A 25,568-nucleotide genomic window follows, 5' to 3' on the forward strand; every position below is an offset into this window, starting at 1 on the left:
TCAGAGGGACAGTCAGGACACAGTCTAGCCAAAAAGAGAAAGAGAGAGGATTGATAGAGTGAGAATCCCGCCTATGAGAACCGTAGGGAGATTGTTCAGACAAAGTCAGGAAGGCACAAAGAAGAAAAAGACAAAGAAATAAAGTTTGTTTGCAGTGTATGAATGTGACTAACATGAGACCACAGAGATTGACTTATGTTGGCTAGATTACTGATGAGTGAGGTTGATTCATAGACCTGAATTTGTGTGTAAGTGTGATCCACAGCGAAAAGGACACATCCCACCCTCGTGAACATCGTACACTTCATTCTCCCTGAATAGCTACTGGCTCAAAGCTGGGATAGGGCAGCATCAGGCCAGGTTGCAGAGGGGGTATTAAGTATAAGAGCGGGGGGTGATTATGATAAAGCTTCTCGTATCATTCTCACACCCTCTGTTTATGGTTTCTCCACTGTCTAGCATTTGCAATACAATACTAGATGTATTGCAAATGCTAGGCAGTGGAGAAACCTCTATCGAGGTAATTGGTAACTGGAGTGTGAATTCACTATCACTCAAGTGCAACTGCAACAGGGTCATGATGAATCATATGGGGGCATGTTTGTGCGCTACTTGTCTCAGGGAAGTGATTTTGTAGACACTGTTTGTACTGCCAAATCCTGTGCTCACCTTACAACCCCAATCGCTTTAAAATGAGTAATTGGCCTTTTAGGGATCTTGGCATGTCTTTACACTCTGCATCGTTTTGCATCAGCAAATATATATTTAAACTCACCATACAACTGCAGTGGTCTAAATTAGATGCATTAACTATGCTGCACTTTTTATATTTCGTCAACAAAACCAGACTCCACTTCATTGCATGCTTTAAGGTCTTTTGCAGGATCATACTCGCTTCCACCACTGCAAAATCTATAAATAAGACTTATGATAAACTACTTTACACCTGATGGGTTTATTGGTGCATTTAATTACATATACAGATGATTTATGTGCCTAAACACTTTGTGAGTATGTTTGTGTTCTCTGGTCTCCCTGTTTTGAACCTTCAGTCAAGAAATCCGTCAGACCTGAGTGGCGTTCTAAATATAACAGTGTCTGTTCTTCCTGTTAGGGGTTTTGTTTGGCCCTAGTGGTCATGGTGAACTATTTTGATAAGCTGGTAAGCATAAAGCTTTAGGTAAGAAAATCCTTTTAATTAACACACATATTTCATAGATATACAATTTGAAATGTATAACGGAAAGCATATGATGGCACAGAAAAACCTGTATCAAGAAACCGGCGGAAGTTGAGGTATGCTGAGCATTTCAGTGAGAAGTTTTATAGCTACAGACTCTCTCTCTCTCTCTCTTTGCATTGCATTATGGGTAATGAGGGAATTATAAAGACTTTGTTGATTAGTTGGACAGCTGCTCACTCTGTCTGTGTTCCAGGCACCCCTGCCAGATGCTTAATCCTGAAATATTCCATTCTATTTCCACATGATTGATAAGTCCTGTTCCACTATTGTACTCACTATCTTTTGTAGTGTTTTGTGGCCATTTCTTTGCTCTCCTAGGTTTTGCCAAATGGATAACCAGTCAAATTTTTTGAACACATAATTATTTGGTACTACTATTTTTCATACTATGTGCTATTTTAGAATAAAAGCGAAGTTTTCAAAACTATGAAACTACAAATTAAAATATGCAAATTACACAAAATAAAGATTCTTCAAAGTTGCCACCCTGCACACTTTTCCAGCCAACTTCATGAGGTGCATCCTGGGAAGCTTTTCCAACAGGCTTGAATGTATTTCCATGTACGCGGAATACTTGTTGGTTGTTTATCTTTCACTTTGCATTCAACTCATTTCACAAAACTTTGTCTTAAATCCAGTCAGACATTTGTATTTGTGCTTTTTTCTACAATACACATTGTTTCAAAGCAAACTTACAGAAAATAGAGCCTTACAATTTAAAGAAATACATATTTAGACACAACTTATCTGCATTATGTTTCCCAGGTTTTGACTGATAGCTCTTAATGCAGACTGACTCTAATCTAAGGAGCAATACATGTTCTTTAATAAGGACACTTTCACCAAAGGTCATGACACCTGCTGCTAGTAAACTACAGATTACAGATCACTGTAGATCCCAGAGCAGTACAGACACTTATGATGTGATTTACAGCCGAGGAGATGAGCAGCTTTACACTGTTAAACTGATCCCGGTTTATGTACATAACAAACTGATAGTGCGGCATTTGAAATCCAGTTCTATTTGTTCAAGGATAACAAGTGCTGGCTTCCTCCTACGGGTTTGCTCTTGGAGAGAACGTGAAATCATGTTTTATTATGCAACAGCCTACTCATGTACTGCAACACACAAGAACAAAGCCATAGATAAAGAAAGAGTAGGGAGCGAAAACAAGCCTGCAGCATGGGCCGTTTTAAGTAGGGCTGTCAATCTGAGAAAAATTAATCAAATTATATGCATGACTTTCTGATTAATTAATACAATTTATCGCAATTATTTGCTTAATAATCCCTCTAGATGTAAAATGTATTGGAAGAACGTTGATTTTATGGTGTCATATTTTAACGAGTTAAGACAGAATCTGGTTAAAGAATGGAGGAATTTTAAGATGAATCAATGTCTTCAGTCTCATATATTCTGTTTTATGACTCATTGATGGTAGTAGGAGAATACAGAACTACTATAAAATCAATCTTAAAGGGACAGTTCACCCATGAGGGTGAGTAAATGACAGAATTTTCATTTTTGGGTAAACTATCCCTTTAAGTTAAGCACACAGTACATTTTTAAGCACAAAATACAGAATAGGATGCAGGGAGGTTTAAACAGTGATGACCTATTTTAGACAGACTAAACCATGGTTCAGAGCTTTGAATTGCTCAATTCCCATCAGTCTTTGCTTCGATAGAATCCACCCCCTTTCTTCATTCTCAGGTCAGTTTGTAGTGTCATCATTAAGTCTTGCCATTGATTCCGTTGCGACCGATTCTCTGGGATTTTGTGGTAAATACATGAATCTGATTGAATGGAGACCGTAACCAAAGCCTTGGATAAAATGGGGGTGGAGTCACCTGTGAAAATGAGAATTTTGTTAAACAGGTTTACAAGCAATAAAAACAGTATAATCTCAAGATAGTAAAATTTGTTTTTAATTCTGTCACACAGAGTGGGTCACAGCACATGTTTTGCGCTATAATAGGAAGGACTTGTGAGGCATGCTGGGACTGCACACAACAGACGGACTTTCACTGCCCCACTGATCTGTGGGGTATTAATAGAGCCTGATTCACCCTCATACCCCATTACACAGCTACTCACACACTCCAGCACTGACATATGCATGCTAACACACGTGCAAACTACTTTTACAGCTACTGACCCCATGTGGTCATTTGTGTTAACAGCATGGGGCCTTTCTAAATGATTTCAGTGATGTGGCGCATTTAGAAAACCAAATGCTTTATATATATTTGTTTGTGTGTGTGTACATAAGATTGAGAACCACCAGCAATGTTTGACTAACCAAAATTGGTAGACAGGGAGAAATGGGTGTGAGTGTGTATATTTGACTGTCAGATTTACCTGTGTTGTTTAGTCCTTGGTGACCCATCTGAGTTCACTTTTTACGTTCTGGATCTCGGAGAGGTTGACGGCAGGGCCCGGTAGTTTCACAGCACCAGGCAGGGGCTTTTTCTCCTCTGGAGTGACCGGAGATGCCTATGAAACCAACAGTTGTGGGAGATATTATGAGTGGCCCTCACAAAATCTCTCAAGAATGAGTCTGTCATATTTTACCCCCAAAATAAAAAGAAATGTGTCAAATTAATTTAATATTATCAAATTAAAATTAAGCCTATATTAGGACCAAAAGATGACATTAATATTATTTTATGAAAATGATTTGCCCCTAAACTACTGATTTCAGATGTTTTTTGTAATTTTTTTTTCTAATTATTTTACATACTACCAAAATGTATAAATACAAGCATATATAGGCATATTTCCCCTAATTCTATTTATAAACGACATTTATTTGTACTTGTCATTTAAATAAACATTGTTTTTATATATATATATATATATATATATATATATATATATATATACACACACACACAAACACATATGTGTATATATATATATATATATTATTCCTAATGATGCTTCTCATTAGAACAATAAACAATAGTAATAATAATTTTTTAAATGTTTAAATCAACATAAATACTATCATGAAGTACTAATAAACAAACACTTTTTAAATAATAATACATATTTAATACATTTACATATAATAAATTCAAATGTAAAACGTCTGTCTGTTGATGCGATAAGGAAGCACAGAGAAATATGCTTATTTTTCATAAAAAAATATCAATGGGGCAAAAATATGGTTTCTTTCTTTCTTCTCATTACTGTAGGCAGAAAACTATTATTTAAATTGTGTTTTATTAGTACTTCATGATAGTATTTTGATTTAAATAAAATTGCAAAAAAAAAATATATATATATATATATTTTTAAAGACAATCATCATTGAGAATAATGTAAATTAATTATATAAATCCATTACTGCTGTTACTTCTAAAAAATCTCCAAAAATAAGCTTTCTTAATGTGAAATATTTAATTATCTGGACATGATTACAAATGTCGGTAACACTTTACAATAAGGTCTCCTTTCTTAACATTAATTAATGTAATGTGAACTAACAATGAGCAATACATTTGTTACAGTATTTATTAGTCTTTGTTAATGTTAGTTAATAAAAATAGTCTTTGTTGTTCATGTTAGTTCAGTGCATTAACTAACGTTAACAAATACAACTCTTGATTTTAATAATGTATTAGTAAATGTTGAAATTAACATTAACTAAGATTAATAAATGCTGTAGAAGTATTGTTCATTCTTAGTTCATGTTAAGTAAAGTATAACTAATGTTAACCAATGAAACCTTATTGTAAAGTGTTACCCAAATGTCTATGCATGTGTCTAATTCAATTAATTGTGTAAGTGTGTGCATGTGTGTTTTCTTCCAGCAGAATCTGACCTCCTCTGTGTCTACTGTATCTTCTCTCCTCTTCACAGGATGTCCCGCCCCAGGACGCAGAGCCCCCATTGGAATATTAAGGTTGGCCTTTGAGACAGACAAGAAAATGCAATGAGACGGTTACCACCGCTGCTACACCTTCACACCCCTGACACTGCTCATTTGCTCCTGTAACCACACTACAGTACCAAAGTCATTTAAGGTCATGTAATATTGTGCAGTGGTCGAGTGTAGTTGTCGAAACCAAACCTTTCCACAAAACCTGCTGGACGTGTCTTCCTGCTGGAGTTTGTATTTCATAAAGAGCAAAGTGCCTGTATGGAAATGAGCTGCGGGCAACAGATAAAACAGTGAGATGACAGACACCTCTCTGTTTGCTGAGGCCTGAAGCAGACAGCCTGTGTTTTTTTTAGTCTGGTCTTTATTAAATGCGTCTAAAATGCAGCATGTGTTATGAAAACGAAGTTCCAAATGTGAAAATGTAAATGTGTTTACAACTTTACAATAGGAAAAAACAGTGAAAGGATCTGGATTCTTGCCACATTTCTTTTCATATTTTTTTTTTTTTTTACCATGTTTGTCTCAACCATCCCATTATTTGTGGGTCAGTCTCACAGAAACCAGGTCACATTTTACCACAAAATCAAAAGAAAATAAAAAATTATATTTTGCATGAGTAGCATTATTTTCAGGACAATTAAGCACATTTCCCCCAAAATTCTTATTATCGTTATCCAACTGTTATTCTCAATTTAAATACATTTTATATTAATATAATTATAAATATAATTTATAAGTAATATATTTTCACATGAAAGAAATTAGTTTTTTTTTTTTTTTTTACATTATGGTAATGAGAATTTGGAGGGGAAACTCCAAAAATGTCACAATGCAAAATTGGCTCTTGGGGTTTTTCAATTTCCATGTCCGTCTTCTGAGGTTCTGTATTCGTTCCAGACTCATGCCCTGTTTACACTAGTGCGTTTTTGTTTTAAAACGCATAATTTTTGCTACGGTTACGCCTGTCGTTTACACTACGACCGTTATAGGGGCCATTTACACGAAACCGTTTTCAACTAAAAACAGAAAACTTTTTATGCGTTTTGGCCGTTCGTTTACATGACAACGGCGTTTTGGTGGTTTGAAAACGCAAACCTTTGAAAACGGGTTTCATAGTCTACGTTTTTGAAAACGGTTTCCGTGTAAACAACAAAAACGCGAATCTGTGAAAACGATGACGTCACGCACATGCGCATTACACGTGCAATCTATAGTGTTCCATCGCCATCGAATGGCCTGCCTGCAGAATACAGCATCTTTAGTCATTTTCACGGATTCGCATGAATGGGGATCGTTTTGACAATGGTGTCGTCTGTACGTGGAAAACTCAAAGGAAAAACTTCTCCGTTTTAAGCATATTGTTGTCGTGTAAACACCCTTAGTTTGAAAACGGACCAAAACGGAGACTTTTGAAAATGATGGCGTGGCTCCCCACTTTCGCTCGGCGTATCTGTGACGACCATGTAAACAATAAGATGGAGACTGCAATCTTTGCTAGCTTTGTTGTCATTTTTAGCAGCCATTGTGCAGTTAAACTGCCGTCAGTTCATACTGCTGTTAACACTTTCTCTGACAAGCGGATGCAATGAGATCAGTTTTCCGGTTTGGTCATGTGACATATACGGAGATCGTTTCTGAAGCGCTGCAGAAACGCCAGTGTAGACGAGAATCGTTTTTATTTTAAAACGCTGTTTTAAAACGAAAACGCACTAGTTTAAACGGGGCCTCAGTTTTAGAGAACACTTTATGCCAAAAAGGTCATATAAAAGGAGAAATGTCTAAATGATTGAATGTCTAAATTAATTTTTTTTCTGGTGATAAAGTATGTTTACGTGCTGTTTAATTCCTAGAATGTAATCAAAACAAAATTAGTTAATTAAAACTAAATCCATAAAATGGGAACCACTATATAGAACCCTTTCTTCTAAAAGAGTGTAGAACCTCAAACACTTTTTTTTTTCTTCACTGTTCTGTCTTCTTTACCTTTATACGTCATTTACCTGCTGTATTGGTCACACAAGGTCAAGCACTTGATACAATTTACAAATTTGCCATTTCGTGTTTCGGCTTCACTCCAGTTTTGCATGTATTTCATGGTCCAGTACATCAAACCCTTGCATTTCTTCTACTCTGTTTTTTTGGCTTTACATCTATATAATCTGCTGGATGAAATCTGATTATTGGCTGTTTTAGGATGTACAGTAGTGATCATGTGCTCCTGTCTTTGCATGCATGACCGGTCTTCCTTCTGTCTGTGTTCTCTGATAGACTGTATCCTGAATCTTGTGTATGTTTGGGCTTTTTATGGATTCATGTGTATATGGAGAGTTTATATGGAAAGATAAAGGTGTCTATTTTTGGCTGAAGTGTTCAGTGTTTGTAAAAATTGTTCTCTACACTGTGGTGAACTGTTATGAAAATATTTCTTTCATTATCTTAGAGTGTCTACGTTATCGCTCCGAGCCAGACATACAGTACAGCTTTGTAAAAAAAAATATGTGAACACTTCTTCTGCATAAATTGGTCATAACGTGATCTGATCTTCAACTATGCCACATCAATAGACAAACATAGTCTGCTTAAATTACAAACAATACATTCTTATACTGTATATTTATTGAACACAAAGGAATGTTCGATGGAGGTTTATGCTGGATGTACTAGTAATCAAATATTTTTTCATTGTTTTCACAGTGTGCCCCATAAAGACATGACAGCATATCTTTTTTGTTGTTGTTGTTGTTTAAGCTTTGTTGAAGATCATATCACATATTTAACCACTTTATGCAGAAACTCATGTAAATTCACAGGGTTCACATACTTTTTCCATCAACTGAATGAAACGGGAAAAGGCAAGGACTTCAGTTAAAGTGTACAAGTCTATTTTTATATCAATTGTTTCTGATTAGATAAGAAATGTTTCCTACCAAGAAGAAAAAAGCTGGACAGACATCAACAACATGCAGTAATGCATTCCATTTACTTGTGAATGGCCTTGTGTGAGTACTGTAATGCATTGTACTTTGAAATGTGTTTTTACAGTTATAACTCAGTGTTCAAAATAGGGAACTGGCTTTTCAGATTAAAATCTTTAATGTTGACAAGTTTGAGTGCTTTTGAGCAAAGAAAATCAACACAAAAGCTCAAAAATCACACTGTAGACTATTCTTAAATTATGTACAAAAAAAAAAAAACACACCATTACTCACCTGCAGGGCTTTTACATTGGTCGATGGCTGTTTAGACATTCTGTGCAGTTGTGTCCACGTTCCTGCTGTAAAAAAGACAGGAAGAGACTGAATGCATTGATCAGATGGATAGACTGGCCTGCTGTGGGCTTGAATACATGTATTTTGTCTGTATGTATGTTACAGAGAGCCGGGAAACGTAAAGCCCCCCTGCGGCTCTCAGGTGCCCGTGGATAGTCTTTCGGTTGCTTAGTGACTCCTGCAGTGAGGAACAGGTAGTAGCTCTTACCCCTGAATCATTTATGTTAACATGGAGAGAACAGGGCTGGGATAACATACACCTACACACACGTTATACTGGATGTGGAATGTGAGGTGGAATATGTGTTACTGTAATTGAATAATGCCGCATTCATGCTGCAAGTTCAGCATGAATTTTGGATGGACATTTGAGGGTAGTTTATTGCTGCTCCTTAATAGGTTAGGGAGACTTAATGAAATAATCATATAATGAATCATAAATCATATTTTGTCTCAGATGGTTTTCCAATAACTTTTTAGGAGAAATGAAAAGATAAACAATTAGACATAAGTATTGAACTATAACATTAATGTAGATAAGCTCAAATAATTTGGTCTTGGCAGATTTAGATGAAAAATATTTGAGTTCATATTGAATTTTATGACTTTTAATTGCAGACTTTCGTATTTTGATGTATCTGAGATTATGTATAGTTTATGATAATGCTGAGAACTCTTTTGAAACATGAGGTTACTAGGGTCTTTTTCTCATTTTTCAGGGTCCTTTTTCTCGTTTTCACAAAAAAAAAAAAGTCAGGTTTTTAAAAAAAAAAATATTTTAAAAGGTTACTGCTAAATTTTCAAAAAATAAAAAAAAATCCATACTTGAATAAGCAATTAAAGTACAATATGAAATGATTAACTATCAAAGTATGACGACATATTTGATCTCCCTCTCTGTTGCTACTATCCTGTCAAACAAAGGAAAAAGCCATTAAATAAAATTATCTATACATATATTTAGCCTCAAAAGAAACGGGACATAATATTCAGATTAGTGGTTAAAGGCACAATATGTAATTTTTCACCACTAGAGGTCGCTTATTCGAAACAAAGGCGTAGCCTGATGACGCCTTGATTTCGCGGAATCGTGGGAGGTGTTGTCCTCACGTCTACAGCCGTTGGAAAAGAATCCAATGGGATTCGGGAAGAAATCATATTCATGGATGATCTAATGTATTAAAGATGTATTAATGTTACTGTAGTATGAAGCAGGGTGTGGCTGAAAGCCGTCGGAGCGGAACGAGGCTTCTGGAGCGATTGCTAATGGTAGACAAGCGCGACACACGGCTTGAGAGCAAATGAAATTTTATTATGCCGCAGATTAGCGTTTCCGCTTCTTCCGGTCAAGCAAATGTGTAACGTAGCGCTGTTTTATCATATTAGATACATTTGTGTGTTGAAAGTTGTTATAATGCTACTCTGTGCGTTCGCTCGGCAGCTACTATGAGACTCTTGTTGCACACTGCTATTGTTAGATCAATATTAGACATGGTAAAACATGGTACTCGCGGTAAATCAAGAAAACGAGATTCAAACAATAAGACTTACTGTGTTGAGCTAAATAACAATTAGTTTTCTGTCGATAAATATATCCAAATAGTTGCTTGCCTGTCTAATAAAACACATAATATATGAAAGCATCTTTGGTGTTTCCATGTTTTCTACAAAATAAAATCGAGGGTAATGTGGGTATGACGACACTGATAGGCGATGCACGGACATGGTCCGTGTCCTGGTTAAAATTGCATATTTCTCTGGATTTAAGCATTCTTGGAAACATTTGGGATAATGTAAGTACACAAGTCAACAAAATATATAACATTGTTCTAGTGGTTTTGGGATATTTTAATCCAAAAATCTTACATATTGTGCCTTTAATGGATATTTATCATTACCAACCTTTTTTTCCCCCCCTTTTTTTGCCCTATCACAGTATGTTTGAAAATAATACAATTTGTAACTGAGTGAATTCAAGACAGTATAACTGAGTTTCAGTATCAGCACCAATTGAACATTATAGAATTGAAGGTCTGTGCTGTCTTATAAAAACTCACAAAATCTTTTACAGTTTTTATTTTCATAAACAATTATGTGCATTGTTAATATTATTGTGTAATGATTAACATGATGTAATGCAATGAAAAGGCACCATTTCGTACAAATTACCTGAGGGAGAACTATCTAGAAATTTGAAGAGAATGCATTTACATACTTGGCAATGGAAACCAACACGGAAACAAACACATTTCAGCATACATTTCAAACAGTTGAGAATGAAAGGTGAATCACTCTAATTTTGTGTCTCCGACAGGAAGCTGTTCAGAAATGTAAAATCATCCAGTGTCCTAATGAACACAGCTGTAGGCAGATGAGCTTTGATTATGTGCTCGTGGGGAGCTTTCTGCCCATAATTTGCTAGGTTATGCTGCTGATGGAACGTCCCGCTGAGAACACCTGGCATATAAGAGGAATCCTCCAGTGTACTACAGCCATCAAGCATGGTAATGCATTCGCAATATTGAGATCAATACTTTCAACGTCTCCCTCCTTCTCTAACTTAACATGGCTCTCATTGGGGCAGCTAGGATCAAGCAAAATCATGTCAGTAAGGGCTCACAGAGAGTTTCACAACCTTAGCAACCGTAACCAGGGATGTTGTTTGCACATCAACAGCTGCGTATTAGCACTTGGAGTCACTGCTGCCGAGCGTTGAGCTAAATTTACCTTTTAAAGAGCAACAAGCACTACGGCAGCTGTCACACTCCACCGAAATACCATCCTAAATCTCCTCAGTGTTCAAAATAGCAATCAAAAATCAAATTAAAGATACTGTCAATATCAAAAAACATCTAACTACAGCATATAACTAGGATCAAACCACCTTTAGCAAAGTCTAAGATTTGCATTTGCGTTTGGATCCTAAATTTAACCTGCCCACCAGAAATCTCACACTGAATATTGCATTATCAAAAATTCCCACAATGCTTTCACAGGCACAGTTTATTTGCATGACATACCCACTATGACTGGAAACCTCGCAGAAGTTCTAGACCTTTCCAACCGTTCTGACAAAAATCTCTCTTTTATTTTCCAAAATTGAACGTGTATCTGACACTGTGGCACCTGAGGTCGATATCCAACTGTGTCAAGCTGATCTTCCAACATGATTCATTGAATTTACTGGAACATTCGGAATAACACTGTTTATTATGTAAATCATCAAACGTCATCGCAGTCCTATGTTTAGATGCAATGTCTCCTGCACCAAAACCACAAGATAAGACAGAAAAAAACTATAATTTACATGCGTATCATCACAGAATGCTAATGCTTATGTAAAGGTACAGTTACAGTTTACAGTTAAACCTGCCTGTTGTTCCAGAGTGTGTTACGTAGGCCCCAATCCTGCCAGAGGCCTGAGTCATTTTCACAGACTCACTCATTTTTCAGAAACAAGCCCCCACAAACAAAAAATATACGTAAGTCATACTTCCTTATGTAATTAGTAAGAAAAGTGAGTGTACTTTTAGAGAAAACTAGAAGAAAGGTCCATCTAAAAAGGTCAAACTTTGAAATGCTTTGATTTAAACTTTTTTTTTTCGTTCTAATTATATATCATCATATCACTATCTTGCACAATTTACCTAAAGAAAGCCTGTTCCCTATATTCACTGTGACCTTTAGCACTGTTATAGTTTTACACACACACATGAACACACACATCTTCCCTCTGCCCTCAAAAGTTGCATACCTGCTGCCGTAACAGTAAACCGCTGTTCCCCGTTGTGAGACAGACAGGACAAATGCCAATCTTTCTCTCTCTCTCTTCTGTCTCTCTTTTCGGACTAAAGCAGTTTTGACTTCTGTGGTCCGGTTCTGGTTCTGTTCAACACCTTCTGTCTCTCTCTCTCTCTCTCTCTCTCTCTCTCTCTCTCTCTCTCTTTCTTTCCCTCACTCCAGGCTGTAGAGGAGCAGGGGATTCCGTTCATATCTGGGATTTGTTCACACTATAAATAGTAGTGTGATACACAGAGGGGACCTGCTTTCTGTCCACCCTCACTGTTCACTTCACAGACAGGCTTGTACATAGACACATCATAGCCCCATTCACAGTCCTGTCACTATATACACATACAGTGGGGTCCTAAAGTCTGACAACAGTGAGAATCTGGGATTCAAACATGGAAGTTTTGAAAAAAAAAAAAAAATATATATATATATATATATATATATATATATATATATTAATGAGATATTGTTATGCAGTATTTCTGCAATTAATTAAGTACATTTGTGACATTGGTACAAATACGAGCAGATGTTTTTGCTTCCACTGAAACATAATATGCTCTTTAGATAATTTTCAAATCATGCTGGACAACATTATTTTTTTATTTTACATTATTAATAGAAATAAATACACTTGCCAAGGATCAATAATATGTAAAATTATATAAAATTTTACTATTATATAATAGTAAAATAGTATATTATAGTAAAATTTTATATTATTTTACATATTATTGATCCTTGGCAATAATATAATATTAATATTTTAAAATAATATTAATATTTTGTATTATTTTTGTATAATTTTAATATTTCATATTATTTTATATGTTGTATTTTAAATAAGCATATTTTAAATAAATATATATTTTTATTAATAATATAAATAAAGTAGCCTAAAATAAATAACATAATATATAATATTAAATATGAATATATTATTATTAATATATATATTAATATATTATAATAATGATAATATATTAAACATAAACTTAATGTAAATTATCTAATATTAAGTAAGGTATATACTATTAATATATATATATATATATATATATATATATATATATATATATATATATATAAATAGTACAATTTTATATTATTTTACATATCATTGATCCTTGGCAATAATATACTTTAAAGTAATCTTAATATTAATATTTTGTATTATTTTTGTATAATTTAAATATTTCATATTATTTTATATAGTGTATTATTTTAAATAAACATATTTTAAATAAATATATTTTTATTAATAATATAAATGAAGTAGCCTAAAATAAATAACATAATATATAATATTAAATATTAATATATTATTATTAATATATATATTAATATATTATAATAATGATAATATATTAAACATAAACTTAATGTAATTTTTTTATCTATCTATCTATCTATCTATCTATCTATCTATCTATCTAATATTAAGTAAAGTATATACAATAAATATTAATATACTATATATATATATATATATATATATATATATATATATATAGTACAATTTTATATTATTTTACATATTATTGATCCTTGGCAATAATATACTTTAAAATAATATTAATATTAATATTTTGTATTATTTTTGTATTATTTTAATATTTCATATTATTTTATATATTGTATTATTTTAAATAAATATATTATTTATTAATAATATAAATAAACTAGCCTAAACTAAATAATATAATATATAATATTAATATATTAATAATAATGATAATATATTAAACAAACAATGTTATCTATCTATCTATCTATCTATCTATCTATATTTTTTATTTTATATTAATTATATAAATAAATAAACTTGCCTAGTCATCTCAGGCTTTTCAAACCCAACTGTATATGCACACCAGAACACAACATCACTTTAAAACTGCATTTTTAAATTGCCACCGTGCTTGTGCACATTTGCATATATGCATAATGTGTACTAAGTGGGTATATTTAGGAGACTATAACCTAGATCAAAATGTCCTCAATATGCCTGAACATAAGAGAGAATGTACAAAGTAGAGCAGTACTATAGATCAGAAAATGAAGATGGAAGAAAAAAGAGAGTTCAGAAAGAGTGAACGATAATAGATGAGTACACTTTGGCCTTTGCACGACACAGGACACTGATATCATGACCCCACTGTGCTCTTACCTGTTCAGCTGCCAGCGTGAGGTCCACACCTCCTCACTGCTTTCTGTTCTGCTATGATGCCCAGTCAAAAGCCCTGACTGTTCTCTGTGAGGTCCTCTTCTGTTCTCTTCCACGCAGTCAGAGAATCACTAAGCGACAATACTTATTAAGATCATGACCTAATTTAGGCTCCAGCATGCAGAGCCCAGGGAGACATCTGATTGGCCCGTGGTTTGACATGACGACCCATTCCCAGTGGTAGCAGCATTGCCAGTTTAGAGGAGTTTCGGATCTTAAACTAGGCTGATTTTAACCCACAACTGGACAGGTATAAACAAACGACGAAAGTCGCAATTAGGGCTAGCAACACCAAAGTCATGGGTTTGAGTGCACGGACTGGTAAAAGATGAATACACTTTCAAGTGCATAAATGTTAAACATTATTGAGCTAAATGTGAACTAAACTAAACATTTGTAAAGGTACATATCGAATCACAAACATAAAATGGAGGAAATAAGACTTTAAAAACATCTACTGTCCTTACCTGGTGCCACTCAGACTTGGCGTGTGATCCTGCTCACCTAGTTCCTTCACTGCTGAGTATAAAGCTCTACTGGAGCCACAGCTGATGGGGAAGGTGTCCTCTACAGACGGCAGAGCTATGCAAATCCTCACCTGAATTCTCCTCCCTCCACCTGCCATCACAAACTTCCTGCTCATCCTGCCAGTCAGCACATATACTATAGGTCAAACAGAATGATTAATGTGGTTAAACGGGCGAGCATTTCTTGAGTCTATTGGAATCCTTTTTAATGTGCATGTAACAACTACATGCAAAGATCCCATTATAGTGTGACTTCAAAGTGGCTAAATGCATGATTGAACAATGCAAATATTGGTGAAGTTCATTAACGGGTCATAAAAGGTGAGTGTCAGATTATAATGACTGTCCTTTCAGTGTCTGTTGTCTATTTTACATTAATCCGTCCTCATGGGCACATGACATTATGAAGCCATGCGGCCTCCTCTCTAATGTAGCCTATGCATAAAAGGCTGCCATAATTGCTATCTAGACCACCATCTCAGATACTAAATCATTTCATAAAACCTTTAGGTGCCTGAGGGGCAGATAAGATCACTCCCACCTAGAAAGGCTTAGTTCCCGGATGGAAAATTTTGTGGGGACTTTTGAACCTCTCATTTGTACCCCATGTACTTTACATTCAAAGCCACTGCACTTTTTTTTTTAATAACAGTAGGTTATAGCCTACTATAACAGTGACTTTTAGAGACAAATTGACCATCTCGTTGGTTGACTGGCATTATTTGCTTATAGGTCAACAGTAATGCCTGATACATCTTTATTAAATTGCACATTTAAAGGCAGGTCTTGTGAGTACAAAAACCACAGAGGCTAAATTATTAAAGTGAAGAGCATATTTGTTCAGCTGGAAACTAAAGTGTAGTTCACAGATAGGTCTATGGTGCAAATTAGATGTGATCTCATGCTTCAGCAAATGCAAATAAAAAAGCACATGTTTTAGCTGCATTGCGAAATAGCGATGCCTGATTCTTAAACGAGTCGTTTTGTTGTTGTTTTTGTGTCGGATCTTTCAAATTAATCAGTTGAGGCAGTTCACAAAACCGGTCTGACCCCCCTGCCAGATTCTTGCTCTCCTTTTTAGGGACTACAACCTGACTGGTCCCATCCGGGGAGTCAGAATACATCCACGAATAAGACTAAACGATTTGTTCAATAATAGGACCGAATCAGAGCGATTCTCAATGCTTCAAACACACCAAGAACCTACATGTATGATTGGTAATGAGTCGAGAACCGGTGAGAGAGCTGATAGTAAGAGCATTTGAAATGAAATGAAAATAGCCGAATTAATACAAATAAAACATATTGAAATGTGTTACTTTAGGCAGTTTTATCAACACACATGAACTAGAATTTTAGTATTTTTCTATGTAATGTAAATTATATTTAGATTTTAAATGATTTTGTTTTATGATCTGAATCACAAAAAATTACAATAAAGATCATTATTGATTAAACTAAAAACGTGGGACTAGGAGAACGTGAAGTAAAAGAATCACTGAATCATTTTTAAAACAGTCGGTTCGAAAGAACCGATTCGCGGTAATGAGTCGAACTTCCCGCTCGATTGCTCTGTGTCTGTGAGCCACTATATGCGCTGAAAAAAGTAAACAGTCTGACTCGATTAGTAAGACTGCGTGATGCACGCAAACGCGGAAGCGACGGCTTTCACTGGTGGCTTTTGTATACAGTGGATGTGTGCTTGACAATCAAAATTTTAAGCTCGTTTGTCTCTGGAATTGGACGCTTGAGACGCATGCAGCCCGGTGTGCCATGATTCCCATTGCGGTGGTGGTGTGTGTGATGGGCGGGTGGTGTACAGTGTATCTGACGGACACGCTGCTGCGGGTAGGCGGATCTCACCATTACAACCTTTTAAAACTTGAGTTAAACAGAGAGTAAATTCATAATACAGAGATATTTGCTGCTTAAATAATGGAATCGATCATAATTAACGCTTTGTAATGCGAATGTGATTCATTTGTTAAGAACATTAGATGATAAGAGCGGTTACTTTACCATGTAAAGTAGCTCCATGGGGAATTATGTCAGTAATACCATAGAACAGGATTATTACCATATTTATGTACCATTGTATTCACATATATACACTTACAAAAAAAGTTAAACATTTTGGACATTTTTACCACGATATACTACCATGTTTTTTGTGCACTCTACCGTGGTACTACCAAGGTTTACCTTTGTAAATATCATTATAATTGTATATCTCAAAGTACCATTATATTATCATCCGATTTATTACTGTACCATAGCAGTAATGATTTATTACAGTACCATAGCATAACTGTACCTAGTTTTACTTAAGGGTACTTAAAAGATAAAAATACAGTAGTACATGTCCAAAAACATGGTACTTTAACAGTTTTTCAGTAGCCACTTTAAAATGTATTGTGATTGTGTTAATTTTAAAATCAATATGATTATAATAATGTAGTTACTCTCACTGATGTAATAATTTATGCAAATTTACACAAGTATGAAATGGCTTCCGGCATAACTTTATATGTTTTAAATGAGATCTCATATTATTATACAGTAGCAACTACTGTATTATTTTTGGCATACACTATTGTATTACCTTTTTAAATGTTTATAATGGTGAAGATGATTGTAAAACCCTGTCCCATCCTAACTACTCTTTTCTCTGTTTCACCTTCAGTCGTCCAGTTCAGTGAAGAACCGCTATGAATCGTGGTTATCCTCTAACGGATTCACTCTCTCTCCCTTCCATATCAAATGGCACACGAGCATCTTCAACCGTCTGTTTGCCAGATGTGCTCATCTCAACCCTCGCTTTCTGTACATCTGGTACGAGTTTTGTCATTACTGTCCTCAAATCAGTTATTTTGAATGTTCAGATGACAATGATGCTTATCGTGAGCTCTTTAACCTTTATTGCTGTATTATACAGAGCTGTCAGTCTTTTGTTTCTGTGATTGTGAATGAAAGAAACGTGGATCATGTAATTGAAACTTTCCAATAGATCTAATAACATCTTTAAATATGTACTATATAAGACATCTTGCTCCATCTTGGTTTCCATCAGTGAGACTGTTGCCATATTAAATCCACTGTGATGATATTTATTTATTTTTTTGAGGACTTAAGGCTTTAGTTATTAAAAAAATCTTAAGCTGCTTATGATGAGAGCAGTGGTTACAGCAAGGCATTATGGGTATCCCCCCCCCCCACACACACACACACACATACACATATTCATAGTCAGTCACCTTTTCTTGATCTTTCATCATCGTTAATTAAAAATCCAGAATTTAAAATCTTATTTCAACCTATGTATATATATGTGTGTGTGCGTATTGCACCTCTGTTTCAGGTTCAGTGCTGGTATGGTGTTTGGGGTCCTGGCAATGTTTGGGTCTGTGGTTCTCCTGAGCAAAACGCTGTTGCAGACTTTGAGTCAGATGATGGCAGATTCACCGGAAGGGTCCCACGAACAGGTCTTGCAAGTGGTGGTGAGTGCCGAAGAGGCCTATAGGAATTAAAATGCCATGATGGTGCATTTATTTGTGCAGCGATGACAGTGTGAACCATCTGTGCTCAGCCTGATCATTCCGGTCATGTCTTTTGTTGTATTATCAGGTGCCTGGCGTTAACCTTCCTGTCAGTCAACTGGCCTATTTTTTCATCGCTATCTTGGTCAGCGGAGTCATACATGAGTTTGGCCATGGGGTGGCAGCACTGAGGTAAACTGATCATCTTAAAGGAGCAGCATTTCATTTCTGTCAGCAGCGCTATCTAACACTTACTTATCCCACATTTAGCCAGGATAAGATAAAGAATTTTAACATCAAAAATGTGCGTACTTTTAAAGCTTTTTGCATTTTATTGGGTGCCGCTAATGCCACAGAACTACACACAGCAGCTTTAAGATGAAAATGGAGCAAAAATAAGATGACTGAGTATACAATTATGCATTTAAATTCTCAGAGAATGAATCTTTAGGTTTTTGCTTGAATGCAAACATTGTTTACTTTTAGAAGAGTCAGTAAAGTTAAGTCTGTTGGTGGTTTATAGTGTCTCATGATTTATAGGAAAATGACTTGCCTAATATACTTAAATCTTCTGAAGTTTGCATGCGCATTTGTGAGAGAAAAGAGAGCGAGTCATTGTAAAGTTGGGTCACAATCTCAAATCTCACCCCATTTGACTAGTAAAATTATCTGAAGTCTGCGTGTAATGTAAGTAAAGTGTGAGTGTCTGGGCTTGTGTCATTATAATGCTAGTTATACCTGAAAAACTATCAAAAATGGTGTGTTCTGTTGGAAAGAAGCTTGATTTAGTTTTACGCTGAGTGTGAATATTTACTTCTGCATTTTGTTCTCAGGGAGCAGGTGAGGTTGAATGGTTTTGGCATGTTCATGTTTGTGGTTTATCCTGGAGCATTTGTGGACCTCTTCACAACACATCTGAACCTCATTTCTCCAGTCCAGCAGCTCAGAATATTCTGTGCCGGTAAGACTTTTTAAACCAGCCACAATGACTTTACGAACACAATGCCACAAATCTTGCATATGCAATTCATAAAACCTTTTATTTTTGTTTTACCACTACTTATTCTTCTAGCAACCTTTATAAAAGTATATAACACTTTTCCACTTTGTCTGTCTTTGTGTAGGTGTGTGGCACAACTTCATGCTGTGTGTTGTGGCCCTCAGCTTCCTGTTCCTGCTGCCAATCTTACTGTTCCCCTTGTATTACACTGGAGCAGGGGCGCTCGTCACTGAGGTGGTGGAGGTCAGATCATCTTTCATCTTCAAGGTTTATGTTTAGATGGTTTCCTTAGTGTCTGAGATCAGTTTTTTTGTTCAGGGCTCCCCATCGAGTGGACCTCGTGGGCTGTTTCTAGGAGATCTGGTAACCCAGCTGGAGGACTGTACAGTTCGGGGAGTGCAGGATTGGCACGACTGCATTCAGCATCTATCCCATAGTCCTCAGAAGGGTTACTGCGTTCATACTGCTAAATTGCAGCTCAGCTGGATGGCAGGAAGAGGTACTGACCTTCCATATACACTACCTGTTCAAAAGTTTGGGACCTGTATGTTTTTTTTTTTAATTCAGCAAAAAATGCATTAAATTGATCAAAAGTGATCATAAAGACATTTATAATGTTACAAAAGATTTCTGTTTAAAATAAAAGCTGTTCTTCATCAAAGAACCCTGAAAAAAATTGATAAGTTTCCACAAAAATATTAAGCAGCACAGCTGTTTTCAACATTGATAAAAATAAGAAATGCTTATTGAGCAGCAAATCAGCATATTAGAATGATTTCTGAAGGATCATGTGACACTGAAGAATGGAGTAATGATGCTGAAAATTCAGCTTTGTCATCACAGGAATAAATTGCATTTGAAAATATGTTAAAATAGAAAACAGTTATTTTAAATTGTAATAATATTTCACAATATTTCTGTTTTTACTGTATTTTTGATCAAATAAATGCAGCTTTGATGAGCATAAGAAAATCTTTCTGACCCCAAACTTTTAAATGATGGTGTAAATATAGATTTGCTGTTTAAGTTCAATATTACAAATATTTCTTAGCTCATTCTGATTTGTCTTCCACTCAGCGTTCAAACGCCTCGATGGCACTATGGAGTGCTGTGGGAACAACAGCATGACCGACCTCTGCTTCTCTTACAGTAATAACGTGGAGAGCAAATTGGTAAGATGGACACCTTCTCTGAAATGCTCCCAGTTAGTATTTGGGAATTTTATTCAGATTAGAACTATTATAAAACTTGATAGGTTCTGTTCGCTCCTGTTAATATCAGCAATAAGCTCTATTGCAGTGTCAGATAATGGCACGTTATTGCAAAACACAGGGAACATTTTGTCAATGACTATTAGAACTGAATATGTAAAGTCGTCTGTTGGCTAACAAGGCTTTACATGGCTGAAAGAGAAAAGGAAAAAGGGAAAAAGATATTTCTTGCAATCTCAGGCTTGGGATTTTTGACACTTTAAACTATTGCTGCTTTTCTCCCATGCTAGTTTGCCTGCCTGCCGGTCAGAAAAACCATTGAAGCGAGTCGTACATGTCGTACCAACACAGACTGTCAAACGGACTTCATCCCAAGCTTGTGTTTAATCCCATCTCTGGAGAACCAGACCAGACTGATCCGGGTCAAACACCCACCACAAACAGACATGCTGTTTGTTGGCTACCCTTCACATCTACAGTACTCAGGTCAGATGGATTCTATTCTATTCTATTCTATTCTGTTTAGTTTTATGCAAAAGTTCCTCTATATAAAAGTGATCATTTCTTTATTTTTAGTGAGTCTCACCAACTTTGTTCCTCGTTTGGGCTTTCTTCATCCAGACCTGCCTGTCATGATGGAGACTTTCTGCAAGTATCCTTCCCACACAATCAGTATTTACATCATTCTTAAACATGTACTTTGTTGAGTTTGTTTAGTCTCATGATCTTAATGTATAAATCACAGTGATTGGTTCCTGGATCAAATACGAACTTAGTAATGACTGACACATATATATATATATGATTAATCGTTAAAAGATCGCAGTCTCGATTCAAACACCCATTCGATTCGGAATGAGACCGTTCATTTATGTCTACTAAACCTTTGACAACATTCAAATCTGTGTTGCCACTGACCCAGAGAGAGCAGTTGTCATGTATAGGTATGAAACGTTCAACGAAACGAAATATTCAAATTATCACAGAAGTACTGGGATAAAAGTTTATAGCTTGGATGTAAACACTGATGTATACGGAAGCGAATCAAGCGATCAAAATAGAGCAAATCCTTTTGAAATAACTTAGCGCTTCAAATAACGATTGTATCAGTCACATCGTTATGCCACTAGGTGGCGACAAGTGACTTAAAATGTATGTCATTGAATCATTAATTCAAGAGATTTGTTCAAAAATGCTGATTCATTCAGTAATGAAACAAGTGAAGTATTTATGAGTGAGTCATTGAATCATTCATTCAACCCGATTTTTTAAAAATAATTCATTCAATTAATTACACATTTAAACACACTTCAGCAATTAACATTTATCAGAACCTCTAGTAAATTACATGTTATTTTGTTTAGCTGTCTCTTGTCTGTTCAGAATTGTGGGAGAATTGTGATCTCTTTTTGAGAAAAAAAAAAAAAAAGTGTTAATCTGTAAATTGCCCTCTATTCAAACCATGTAATTACATACTCTACTAGCTTGTATAGGTTTTGTCAAATGTATACTGCTGTTAACTAGCCTTAACTTCTTGTGTGTTAAGATACCTTGTCTCATTGTCTGGGGCCCTGGCGGTAGTAAACGCTGTTCCATGCTTTGCGCTGGACGGCCAGTGGATGCTCACAGCATTCCTAGAAGCTATGTTGAGCTCTGTGATCCCAGAGAGGAACAACCGAGAACTGATTGGCTTTTTTTTTCTGCTGGGGGGCAGTGCCCTTCTAGCGGCCAATGTAGCTCTGGGCCTGTGGATGGTCACAGCACGGTAACGCATAGCCATCTCCTCCAGGGGAAATGCTTACCGAAGAACCTTCTTGAACTCATGGAGGAATCAAATGGGTGGTTTTACCTTTGCTGGCCTGGTACTTGCCAGACTTCCCACCCTGAAAGTGCAGCCAGAGGGTCAAGAATGCTGCTGTACCTGAGAAAACGCTTAATCGATAGGTTTGAATGGCTCAGATAGAAACAAGCAGTAAATAGCATCTTGAAGCTGCATGCTTTTACACTGTGACCTTAGGACAGCGCCACTAGTGCCCTCTTTGATAAATACTGTGCATTATCACACATTGTTAAAAGTGTCTGCTTAATCAAGTAAACCCACAAATGACACGATATCAACAAATACATGGAGGATTTTGTGGGCAATACTTGCCTGTTTGGCCTCTCTGTCTTCCTGAAGTACATGGACACACAAGCTATGTGTAGTTTTACATTGTCTGTAGTTCAGTTTTCCACATACCACATCAACCCAAACATACATAAAGCCAATTAATTTGACATCATGACATCATTTAAGTGTACATTCAATAATTTTACATAAAGAAATATAGTCATTTTGAAAAATGTTTTATGTCATGTGCACTTGCATGTAGTGAAGAATTCAGACTTTTTTAGGTTACGTAAGTAACCTAAAAAAAGGGTTACGTTTAGACAACCAGCCAAGTTTGCTCGCTTTTTCTTAGAAACAACTCTGTAATTGAACATTTTCAGCCAACACCAAAAGCATTTCTACAATAGTGGCAGTAACTGAAAACTTTTGCTGTTGCATGATGCTTCATCCACACCACTAGGTTTCAGTATAGAGTCCAGATGGTTGCCATCAGCTAGCATAGCATCAACCAAAAACTGAGTGCACCTTATCTAAATTGAAATTGAAATGCATACATTGTGGTCAAAATATACATTTGTACATATAGTGACTAGACACAGCATGAAACTGCACAAATAAACATATACTACTGCAGTGTTATTGAACTTGGAAGAGTAGCTTTAGCAGAGATTGAATGGCTAATGGTTTATAAGCTCTGACACAGCTGTGAACTGTGAAAATGTTCTCTTATACACCATGACGAGAGAAACCTATTGCTAAACATGCTCTTATGTGCATGGGAAGCGTTCATATTGTATATGATCTGTATACTGTGAAATTTCCCCCCAATAACAATTAGCCAGACTGTGGGTTTAAACTGCACTAAACTTGCTTTACTTGTTTTTAATGTACGTTCTCTTTTTTTTTTTTTTTTTTCTCGTTGTCTTTGTTCACCTTCATGACTCATTGTACATGTGTTTATAAAAGTAATTTACATGAACCTTCCTGTGTCATTGACTTATTTGTTTACAAAGAGGTCAGTGCTGCTCTGAACTTGTTTGGGAAGTCTGATGAACCTTCTTCCTGTCTGAAAACACACTGCAGTTAATAATGTGAATTTTATACTTGAAAACAGATGGTGATGAATTCTAAAGAAAACTCATCTATGAAAAATTAAAATGGAAGCTATGTAATGTATGAATCATTGCAGAATATTTTCAGCCAGTAGGTGCCAGTATTATCCCATCTGATGTTGAATTCGGTCCCCTCACAGAGTCCTAGAAAATTAGACCTTAGGAAAAGTGTTTCATCCAAGAGTTATTTTGCCATGATGTAGAGTTACACGGCTTGCTTAATTGTAATACTGACATCTTTAAAACGTCGTACCACAGTGACTGACAAGAGGACATCTTCAGAAAATGGGATGGAGAGAAGGGTTTCATGGGTGAAAAGAATCTGATAGTAAAGTTGGTGGACTGTAAGAAAATGAGCTGCTGATGATGGCCGTATTCTCAAAGAAAGTGATGAAGTTCTCAGCGGGGATAGAGTTGTTTTGAGGCAATGGAAATGTGATGTCTGGGTGTCACAGAGAAGGGTCTAGAACATTTGTTGGCTGATGGACACTGCTAGTGTGTGTGTTTGTTCTCAAGAACATCAGTATATGGATTGCTTTTAAAGACGGTGGCTGTCAGTCACCTAATGGCTTCTGCATGTCTCTTTTCCCCTGCTGCAAGGCTCTATGGGAAAGCGATAGCAATTATGTGGCCAGCATTTATCTTCTCAAGCATATTTGAACTTGCATAACTGAGGTTGTTGTTGTCATGATTCAATTTTCACATTTTTCATAGTTTCTGGCCCATTATATGCAAAGTATCTCTTGAGGGATCATTCCATGGGAATCTTGGCTTTTCATCGTTTTTGGACAACCTTCATGATCTGCATAATGTCAGAAATGTATTAATAATTCTTTGTTAGGAAGAATTAAGCATCAGTTCATGGAAATGTTCAAAAAGAGGCATGAAGAATTTTCCAAGAGCAATGAGGAGAGTGACCGTCTGATACGAAAAGTGAACAACTGAGCACACTTTAAGAAAGGGACAGAAGTTCATGGGTCAAGCTGCAGTTTTCCTTCGAGTCCTTCTGTCAAGTTTGTTTTTGCACCAGCATTCAGCATTTTTGACACTGAGGCGCTTGCATTTTGTTAAATGTTTCCTGATGGGGGTGTAGAGCACATCTGTCCTTAAGCTTATCCAGTGTGCTCCTGTGAGGGTTGCAACTTTTGGCTTTGTACTGCTATATTTAGCTTTCATTGAGCATGTTTCTGAGTTTTTTTTTTAGGGTTTTCTCCGAAGAAGGGTGTGTGTTTGGGATGTGCCCCCTGGGAAGACGGAGGACTGTATGTCTGTGCTATTTCAGAGTTAAAATAATTACACATGGATGTGGTTGTGCGTAGGGAGAACAGACTCCTCCCCTCTTTCCATCACCCAGAAAGCCTTGGGGCTGTTTATATGTGTGTCTGTTCTTAGTTTAGGAGGATGAACTAATTGATGGTTTTAATATATATATATATATATATATATATACAGTCAAACCAAAATTTATTCATACACCTTGAACATTTCATTCATTAATACAGTTTATTCACTACAGTTTAAAAAATGGTAGTAAAATATGACAAGATCTCAGAGTTAAACTGTGTCAGAAAAAATTAATCTTAATTATGTCAGATAACACTTAAGCAATATATGGTCAGGTCAAAGTGTCTAAATAATTTTTGGTTCCAAATTT

General features: G+C 35.8%; 2 protein-coding genes across 5 annotated transcripts; one reads left to right on the forward strand and one right to left on the reverse strand.

Annotated features, from left to right (window-relative positions):
* Positions 1–1,876: 1,876 nt before the first annotated feature.
* On the reverse strand, positions 1,877–14,494 carry smpx (small muscle protein X-linked). 4 transcript variants are annotated; one of them, XM_051882111.1, is made up of 5 exons: positions 14,362–14,494; positions 8,343–8,407; positions 5,074–5,160; positions 3,606–3,740; positions 1,877–3,094 (listed from the first exon to the last, which is right to left on the reverse strand). In XM_051882111.1, the coding sequence occupies exons 2-4, from the start codon at positions 8,379–8,381 to the stop codon at positions 3,615–3,617; spliced, it is 252 nt and encodes an 83-aa protein (XP_051738071.1). In that variant the 5' UTR covers positions 8,382–8,407; positions 14,362–14,494; the 3' UTR covers positions 1,877–3,094; positions 3,606–3,614. The 4 variants fall into 4 exon arrangements, with proteins under 4 accessions (XP_051738071.1, XP_051738072.1, XP_051738070.1 ...); XM_051882112.1 differs by lacking the exon at positions 14,362–14,494 and adding an exon at positions 12,157–12,361 and having other exon boundaries at positions 8,343–8,404; XM_051882110.1 differs by lacking the exon at positions 14,362–14,494 and adding an exon at positions 12,157–12,354.
* Positions 14,495–16,562: 2,068 nt separating this feature from the next.
* Positions 16,563–23,781, forward strand: mbtps2 (membrane-bound transcription factor peptidase, site 2). Its single transcript, XM_051882481.1, has 11 exons — positions 16,563–16,793; positions 17,629–17,777; positions 18,304–18,442; positions 18,570–18,673; positions 19,315–19,442; positions 19,606–19,724; positions 19,800–19,980; positions 20,559–20,653; positions 20,983–21,178; positions 21,269–21,344; positions 22,239–23,781. Exons 1-11 carry the CDS (start codon positions 16,719–16,721, stop codon positions 22,459–22,461), a joined length of 1,485 nt encoding a protein of 494 aa, XP_051738441.1. The 5' UTR covers positions 16,563–16,718; the 3' UTR covers positions 22,462–23,781.
* Positions 23,782–25,568: the final 1,787 nt, after the last annotated feature.

This window comes from Ctenopharyngodon idella, chromosome 23, assembly GCF_019924925.1.
Source record: "Ctenopharyngodon idella isolate HZGC_01 chromosome 23, HZGC01, whole genome shotgun sequence".
Taxonomy (NCBI): Eukaryota; Metazoa; Chordata; class Actinopteri; order Cypriniformes; family Xenocyprididae; genus Ctenopharyngodon; species Ctenopharyngodon idella.